This window comes from Esox lucius, chromosome 20 (genome assembly GCF_011004845.1).
Source record: "Esox lucius isolate fEsoLuc1 chromosome 20, fEsoLuc1.pri, whole genome shotgun sequence".
Classification (NCBI taxonomy): Eukaryota; Metazoa; Chordata; class Actinopteri; order Esociformes; family Esocidae; genus Esox; species Esox lucius.
This window is the reverse complement of record NC_047588.1, coordinates 27,228,638-27,238,369: the sequence shown is the minus strand read 5'-3', so window position 1 is coordinate 27,238,369 and position 9,732 is coordinate 27,228,638. Positions and strand designations below refer to the sequence as shown.

General features: G+C 39.9%; 1 protein-coding gene across 1 annotated transcript; it reads left to right on the top strand.

Annotated features, from left to right (window-relative positions):
• Positions 1-451: 451 nt before the first annotated feature.
• On the top strand, positions 452-8,667 carry LOC105019040 (cytochrome c oxidase subunit 6B1). The gene is made up of 4 exons (XM_010884930.3): positions 452-542; positions 3,288-3,423; positions 5,184-5,284; positions 8,157-8,667. Exons 2-4 carry the CDS (start codon positions 3,321-3,323, stop codon positions 8,208-8,210), a joined length of 258 nt encoding a protein of 85 aa, XP_010883232.1. The 5' UTR covers positions 452-542; positions 3,288-3,320; the 3' UTR covers positions 8,211-8,667.
• The last annotated feature ends 1,065 nt before the right edge of the window (positions 8,668-9,732 follow it).

Below are 9,732 nucleotides of genomic sequence, written 5' to 3'. Positions count from 1 at the left end.
GCTTACAAACGTGTGAGCGGACTTTATGGCCAAGGAAACGCCGTTGTCCATCTGCTTAAGGAGAGATGTGCAGAGGTTTCTAAATGTTGAGAGGGAGGGGATAAAAATAGATGAGTCACAGCATTTGCATCCTGTTGATTTGGGACAGGAGGGCATGCTGTGATTGCTGCCTCGAGAGAAACCAAAACATTTACCTTAAATTTCAAAACAGATCTGACTGATGACGGTAATAGCATCCTAGAAAGACATACCGACACGCAATACTAACATAAATCATTTCAATCATCATTTAGTCATTTTAAACACATCAATTAAAATCAATTACTACACTTTATATTTCCATGATTTATTCGTTTTACCAATTATTGTTTATTGAAAATGAAAAATATTGAAACCATCTGATAAAATATTTGGTAATTCAATCAAATCAAATGGTGCTTCCGTTCACTAGCCCGTCAGCAACCTCCAACATCCCACTATGCACCGCGCTTTGGGCTTCCTGCATGAAAGAGATTTTGAGAGCAAGCAAAAAGCAGTCCAAGGTAGGTCGTGGAAAGAATGTAAATACCGTTTTATGTTTAAAGTATTTTAATCAGCTATAAATAACCCCTCGTGATCGTGGCAGTATTTTGATGCAGGCGGCAAGCTTGCTATGTTCACTTCGATAACCAATATGCAAATTAGTAGCAACAAATTCAACCAGCTATTTGGTTAGCTAGCTGTCAGTAGTGTACCATTATAACTAGCTACAATATTCAGTAGCTGATTAGAAATATTAATTGTCTAACCATTCATGTTGTTGGTAGTTATAAGACTTTTTGTTAGTTAGCTTGCTGAAAACGTGTAGTTCTCCTAAAAGTCCTCTTTTCATATTTAAGTGTGGCTGTTGTGCCATCTTGTTAACGAGCTACTGTACTACAATGTACAGTACGGGTAGTTAAATTGCTATGTTCTACCATGTACTTGATGAAGATTGGAAACTTCCCTGGAAACGATGGATTATAATGTAAGAGAAAGACTTTAAGACTAATATAAGGAGGTGTAAATATGGTGAACGAAGCACATGTGGACACCTTGCTGCAAATATGATTTGGTCTGGTCTGAAAACCAAAGGTTGAATTTAATTCATTTGAACAAAGCTGGGCATACAGTATCTCACAAAAGTGAGTACACCCTCACATTTTTGTAATTATTTGATTATATCTGTTCACGTGACAACACTGAAGAAAGGACACTTTGCTACAATGTAAAGGAGTGAGTGTACAGCTTGTATAACAGCGTAAATTTGCTGTCCCCTCAAAATAACACAACACAGCCATTAATGTCTAACCCGCTGGCAACAAAAGTTAGTACACCCCAAACTGAATGTCCAAATTGGGCCCAAAGTGTCAATAATTTGTGTGGCCGACATCATTTTCCAGCACTGCCTTAAAACCCTCTTGGGCATGGAGTTCACCAGAGCGTCACAGGTTGTCACTGGAGTCCTCTTCCACTCTTCCATGATGACATCATGGAGCTGGTGGATGTTAGAGACCTTGCGCTCCTCCACCTTCCGTTTGAGGATGCCCCGCAGATGCTCAATAGGGTTTAGGTCTGGAGACATGCTTGGCCAGTCCATCACCTTTACCCTCAGCTTCTTTAACAAGGCAGTGGTAGTCTTGGAGGTGTGTTTGGGGTTGTTATCATGTTGGATCATGCTCTGCTTCAGTATGTCACAGTACATGTTGGCATTCAATGAACTGTAGCTTCCCAGTGCTGGCACAATTCATGCAGCCCCAGACCATGACACTCCCACCACCATGCTAGACTGTAGGCAAGACACACTTGTCTTTGTACTCCTCACCTGGTTGCTGCTACACACGCTTGACACCATCTGAACCAAATACGTTTATTTTGGTCTCATCAGACCACAGGAAATGGTTCCAGTAATCCATGTCCTTAGTCTGCTTGTCTTCAGCAAACTGTTTACAGGCTTTCGTGTGCGTCATCTTTAGAAGTGGCTTCCTTCTGGGATGATAGCAATACAGACCAATTTGATGCAGTGTGTGGTGTATGGTTGGAGCCCTTCAACCTCTGCAGCAATGCTGGCAACACTCATACGTCTATTTCCCAAAGACAACCTCTGGATGTGACACTGAGCATGTGCACTCAACTTCTTTGGTCAACCATGGCAAGGCCTGTTCTGAATGCAACCTGTCCTGTTAAACCGCTGTATGGTCTTGGCCACTGTGCTGCAGCTCAGTTTCAGGGTCTTGTCAATCTTCTTGTAGCCTAGGACATCTTTATGTAGAGCAACAATTCTTTTTTCAGATCCTCAGAGAGTTCTTTGCCATGAGGGGCCATGTTGAACTTCCAGTGACCAGTATGAGGGAGCGTGAGAGTGATGACACCAAATTTACATTCACACCTGAGACCTTTTAACAATAACAAGTCACATGATACCGGGGAGGGATAATGGCTAATTGGGCCCAATTTGGACATTTTCACTTAGGGGTGTCTTCTAGGTCTGTGTCTTCTAGGTCGGCTCCGCTTACGCGGTACGGGAAAAAATGAAAAGCTTCTCATGCAATACAAAACAACTGATATTTTTTATGGTAGTTCATGTTGTTAAGACTGAATGGTCTTCCAATTGGAGCAAGGGAATTTGTAGATGGTCAGCTTGATGAGCTTACGTTACATCCACTGTGCTCTCCGACAGGAGACTGATTTATCAACGTGGCTAACGTCAACGGAAACATCACCTTACTAGTTAACTTAATATACATTCCATTTTTGACGGGACAAGGATGCAAACTCACATGGCTAACGTAAACCGAAACATCACCTGGCCATGCCGAGTGTAATGCCTCGGTGAATTGATGTTTTGGTGAATGGATGTTTCAACTGTTGCTGCTGTAAAAGGCAAACAATTGTGCAGTAGGAGCAGATAACCAAGTTTGCGCTTTCAGCGTAAAATGCAGCCAAACTTAAGACACAAGCCCCCCCCCCCCCCATGACCGTCCTCAATGCTGTCAGGCTTTATTTCCTTGGACAGTAGAAGCCTCAAGGCTTCTAGTTGAGGATTTCTGAATTATTGAGTTATTTGTTGAATCAATCAAGATATTTAATGCAACAATCCTGACTAAATGAAACTAAATTATTTGGATACTGCTGTTTATGCATCCTGGTCACTCGTGGCATATGTATACCACACAGAAATAAATGTTGAACCTTGTGCAATACACATGTACAGCTAGTCAATATGTAAACTTTCGTTACGTCTTGTTCCTAATATCCATATCTTTTAGCGTTGACAATAGTGAGACTGCCGACAGACCAGGATGGCTGAAATTGATGCGAAGATCAAGAACTACAGGACAGCACCGTTTGATGCTCGCTTTCCCAACACCAACCAGACCCGCAACTGCTTTCAGAACTATCTGGGTAAGTTAGCTAACTAATTCTACTGGCCCACTATACTTTACAATGCTCGATGTTTGGAAATAAGTGTATACATTTTTTAATATATATTTGCATAAGAGTTTGCACCTTTTGCTCTTATCTATGTAAATAAGCTGTGGTTCAAAATTTACAATAACTGGAACAGAGTACTTACATGAATTTAAAATGGAATTTTTATCTCAGATTATATACATCTGTTTCTGAAAGGCCCCTCCGTGAGTATGGCAAAAAGCAAACCAAATCCAAACTGCCAAAACACTTCAAAGGTACTTTCAAAAAGAGAGTGAGTCTCTGGAAAAGCATCAGTAAGTTTTGGGCTATAATACGTTAAATCCATTACATGAAATGCTGAAAAGGCACAACCACGACTCTTCCCAGGGCAGGCTATCCACTGAAACCGAGTTGCTGGCAAGGCAGTTGAGTGTGAAAGTATCCTAAAGGTTGAATATTTAGGAAATCCTTTTTTTTACATTGTAATAATTTAGCTGAGTCATTTATTCAGAGGGACTTCCATATCAGTCATCAGGCTCTTCTGCATGCTGTACACTGTAAAGTTTCCTCCTCTCTTGGTTCCAACATCTGTTAATAGGTTCATAAAGATTAAGATCAGGAGCTTCTGAAACATGATTTTACAGGCATTTACTTTGAACACAGATGATTGCCTATCTGGTTTTGATTGACAAGCCCTGGAGGATCCTCAAAAAGTGGATCTTATCTTAAAAAAATTCTTAGCAGTTGATATTGGAAAAGCTACAATGTTGGCAGTCCCTGAAGTGTAAGAAAATGGTATGTAAAGTGGATATAAAAATTCTAAACACCCCTGTTAAAATGCCTGGTTCTTGTGATGTAAAATAATGAGGCAAGGATAAATCATGTCAGAACTTTTTCCACCTTTAATGTGACCTATAACGTGAACAATTCATTTGAAAAACAAACCTAAATCTTTGAGGGGAAAAAAAAAACACTAACCTGGTTGCATAAGTGTGGACACCCTTAAACTAATATTTTGTTGAAACACCCTTTTGATTTTATTACAGCACTGTCTTTTTGGGTAGGAGTCTATTAGCATGGCACATCTTGAAGTGGCAATATTTGCCCACTCTTCTTTGCAAAAGTACTCCAAATCGGTCAGATTGCGAGGACATATTCTGTAGACCATGGCTTTTGCTCTGAGATGCAACTAAGAACATTTCAGGAAAAACCTGCTAGAACAGCTGAACTTTATTTGTCATTAATCAGAATCCCTTTAAATGATGGCAGGTGTGTGATGACTTCTATTTAACATGAGTTTGAATGTGATTGGTTAATTCTGAACATGGCCATATACCCAGTTACAAGCGGGTGTGCCCATTTATGCGACCAGGTTATTGTAAGTTTTTTATTTTTCAATTGAATTGTTCATATTATAGGTCACATTAAAAGTGGAAAAAGTTCTGACATGATTTATCTTTGTCTCATTCTTTTACATCACAAGAACCTGGCATTTTTACAGAGGTGTGTAGACTTTTTATATCTTCATTGACCATTATTGGTCAATAAACAAGACCAAAGCAACAATGTTGTCCTTTATATTAAGCATGTCAGTTCGCTCAATTAGCAATAAGCAGTCTTGGTAATGAGCACAATAAATTTAATTTACTCGCTCCAACTCTGAGCAGGAAATATTTTTTTATTAAAGGTGATATCAGCTGAATGTTACTCAAACCACAGGTGACTGACAACTCTTCTCCCTGTCTGTTCAGACTTCCATAGGTGCAGCAAGGCTTTGTCAGCCAAGGGCCAGGATGTGTCTCCCTGTGACTGGTACCAGAGGGTCTATAAGAGCCTGTGTCCTCTGAGCTGGGTACGTATGCCCCTACCGTGTTTCACAGCCACCATATTGGTACTTTTATTTATGGGTTTCCAGTCACACTGAGGTCAGGCAGGGATGCACATGCAACTTGGATGTAGAAGAATGTACAGACCAAAGCAGCAATCCTGTAAAATAATGTTCTTAGTGATGGTTTAGTAGCCGGCAGGTTTCAGCTGCCTCTTGAATGTGCTGGCGATGAAGGTGCACCTCTTCTGCATCGCTCTCCATGGTGCTGAGTGGCCTGTGGCGAAGCCCAAGGCGGGATGTGGCGCTGATACCAGCCGGTCGTCACTATATAATGTCCCTGTCAAATCCATCAGAAACATTTTATAAAGCCCTTTTGGGGCCAGAATCCAGTTCAGTTGCATACCAAGGTGTCCAAGTGCAGGGGCGACCGTGTTGCTAAGGGCGACCGGGTGTTGAAGGGCAGGGGCGACCACTTGGGCAGTGCGATGTTCATTTTTGTCAAAGAAATGTGGTCAAATGTGTAAACACCTGTTTTTCAGTCACAGTTAATGAGACGATAAATGACTAAAGAGTTTCAGAAATAAACATGGAGAGCCTTACTTTGTGATCAGGTCCTTTGTTAATATCTGGTTACATAAAATCCACACACATTCGTGGCATTGGGTGCATGACTTATCTGCAGCCACAGTATTGATTGAAACTGTGCTGTTTATTCTCTGTGGCAGTGGGACTTATACCGCTGGCCAGGGCTTGTGGTTCTATAAGGTCATTTGGATGTATGTGTAGCCTACGCTTGTTCAGCAAGTCTCTCTTCTGTTGAATCTTTCATGCACAAATTGAGTCTGGTATGGGGATGACATTAGAATACATCTGTCAACATAAGATTTGATTGTATTGTTGGTATAACTTAGTAGATTTGTTCGGATAATATTTTTTGCATGACAACTAATTTGTGTACCCATTTATTCGATGGCAACCCACCGAAATGGCTGGCAAAAGATTGACGCATTCACCCATAGCTAACTTTATGCGTATTTGATGGGTGTTTATTTTATTCCCTGAAGTCAGGGATACCTTTTGTTTATTGTACAACCTTGTTTCCAAAACAGTTGAAATGCTGCATAAAATGCAAATAAAAACAGAATGCAATGATGTGCAAGTCATTTATCCCTATATTTAATTGAAAATGGTACAAAAACAACTCATCAAATATTGAAACTGAGAAATGTGACTGTTTTGTGAAAAAATTAATGCACATTTTTCATTTGATGTAAGCAACACATTTCAAAACTGTTGAAACAGGGGCATCTTTACCACTGTGTTGCATCACCTCTTCTTTTAACAATACTCTGTAAGTGTTTAGGAACTTAAACCAACTGCCAAGTTTTGAAAATGAAAGCACCAAGACTCTTTTGCTACGCAGCCATGCTGTTGTACATACATGCAGAATGTGGTTTGGCATTGTCTTGCTGAAATAAGCAAGGCCTTCCCTGAAAAGGACATTGTCTGGATTGCACCATATGTTGCTCAAAAACCTGTATATATTGTTCAGCATTAATGGTGCCTTCACAGATGTGCAAGTCATCCATGCCATGTGGGGTAATGCACCCCCATACCATCACGGATGCTGGCTTTTGACCTGATAAACCGGATGGTCCCTCTCCTCTTTAGTCCAGAGGACGTGCTAAGATTCATCGTGTTCCAACCATATATAAACAAGATCCAGAACCACATTACCTTCCGACATGCCTTGGACAAGCACGCCCAATTCAAATTCAACCTGACACTTAGTTGATAAGTTGAATCAGCTTTGCTTGGCTGGGGCTGCAATGAATGCAGCCTCAAATGAGAGCATTTCATAAATATTTAGTCTTTGAGTAGGCACTGAGTTATTTTGTAGGTTCCCATTGTTAGACAAGCACCTTCTATTGTTCTCATGTATTTAATATTGTCATTGTTGATGGTTTTACTTAGTTTTTCTGGGATTTTTTGTTTTTACTAATATTGTTTGTCATAGATTTAGAGATGTCAAGGTGGGGGGGGGGGTAAATATATTTAGTAATTATAGGAATAATGAACATTTGATTTGTCTAATTCAATGTTAGACTTAATGATTTTTGTAGCATCACATCTCATTCATTTGAGCTCCGATATGAGGTGCTGTTAATTGCAGATTTCTGAAGCTGGTGACTAATGAATATATCCTCTGTGTCCTGTGGTGATCCTCATAAGAGTGTGGTTTTGCAACTGCTGTTTAAGAAAATGTCTAAGTTCTTGTCATTTTCACGATTGACTTAATGACGGTCTTCTGTATAACAACACTACCTTTTTACCATCTGTATAGCCACCCTAATGCATTAAGAAGGAATACAATTTCACAAATGTTCTTTTAACAAGGGACACCTGTTAACTGAAATTAATTCCGGGTGACTACCGCATGAAGCTCGTTGAGAGAATGCAAGAGTACAAAGCTGTCATCAAGCTGTGGCTATTCTGAAGGATCTACAATATGAAATGTATTGATTTTATGTTATGTTATTTCATAATTTTGTTGTCTTCACTATAATAATAGAATGTGGAAAATAATTAAAGAAATACCCTTGAATGAGTAGGTATCTTCAAACTTATATTTGACTGGTACTTATATTTGCCAGAAGTGATAGGAGAGATCCACACTGTATACCACTTATGGTCCCATGTGTGTACTCTCCATTTGTTGAGACCTGTACATTTCATTTTGAAGTCCATAATGGATACGTGGAGCCTCTACAAGTTTTAAGGTCTGAAAGCATAGGATGAGTGTGAAGTCCTATGAGGAATACAACAACAGCTTGTGTTAAACTGTATACTTACACTGATTTGCAATATAACCTCTTGACCTCTTTTCCTTTTCTAGGTTTCCAAGTGGGATGACCAGATAGAGGCTGGAAGCTTTCCTGGGAAGATCTAAAACCGCCAACCTCTGAATTTGACTGTATAATTTTCCTCTTTGGGACATTGATAGCCAAACTCCAATGTGGACCCCTGTAGTGTGCCTAAGGACATTTGTTGAGCATGTGCCACACTCTTCTTAAAGCTTTTTACAATACTTATATTAACATGAAATTAAAACATGCACAAGTTAAAAACCTGTTCCCCTGAATGTCTGGTGGTGGTAAATTGAATGTGTTGAAATTATAACCCATTCTATAGCTGGTTTTTTGACCTTGGTTTACAACCGGGCATGTTTGAGTTTTAACAGTTTTGTATTTTGGGTTGTGGTTTGTCATTAGAGATGCTGTCCAAAAATAGAGAATTGCAATCTGATATTTTATTGTTGGGCTTCCTCAAAAAAAGTAAGGGAATGTTTAAATCACGCATTGTGTCTCGATGAAGGAAATATAATAAAGATCAAAATCTTTACTGTACATTGTGTAATTCGTTGAGAACAAAATGATGTAACAACGGTCAATGGAAACCAAAATCGACAACCGATTGTGGACTGTATTTAAAATCAAAGTAAACCAATGAAATGGCAGGCTATGGCCTGCCAATCGGAGTCCTCATATTATCTCCAGTTGAAAATGATGTGAAACGTATTACCGCAGACTGATTTACAAATACAAATAATTTTGGCATGGCTAAGGGAATTTTTGTGGCAAAACTCTGAGCGTCCCTATTTTACTTTGGGAAATCTTATGAGCTGCATGATTCAAAATATTATGTTAGTTCCAAGTATGCAGATCTTTTATACAACTACAAAAGTATTTTTTTTAATAAGTGCAAAATTTCTTACAAATAAAAAACGTTTGTCGCTGTTTTAACTAGTATGTGGAGGTCTGTGCGACCCTCCAAGGATATACCTCTCCAGACCATCACTGACCCACCGCCAAACCTGTCATGTGGGATTATGTTGTTGGCAGCATAACGTTCACGGTCCTGGTCCTGCTGCTTGGTTCATGACCTTCTACGACCCTTCTCCTGGTATCTCCTCCATGCTGCTGGGAGACAGCAAACCTTGCGATGGCACGTATGGATGTGCAATCCTGGAGGAGCTGGACTACCTGTGCAACCTGAATGGGCTGCAGGTACCGCCTCATGCTACCAGTAGTGACAAGGACACTTGCAAAATGTTTAACTAGAGAATAATGAGTCAGGAAGGACAAGGAGAGAGCAGTTATCTGTGGCTACCACCTGCAAAACCATTCTCTTTTTGGGGGTTGCCTCTCCAGTGCACCTTTAATTTGCACCAGGTGACTTATTCACAATCACTTGTGGTTCCTAACGGCACAGATTGATATCCCTGAAGTATTATTGACTTGGTGTTATACTGTAATGATTACATGTTCCCTTAATTATTTTTTTTTGCAATGTGCATGACACAGACTACCATTGTTTCTGCTACCTCTAAATTATTATGCCGTTTTTTCACAAGGAACACAGACTGAGACGAAGGCCTCTTACAGCTGTGCCCTGCGAATACATGTTTAAAC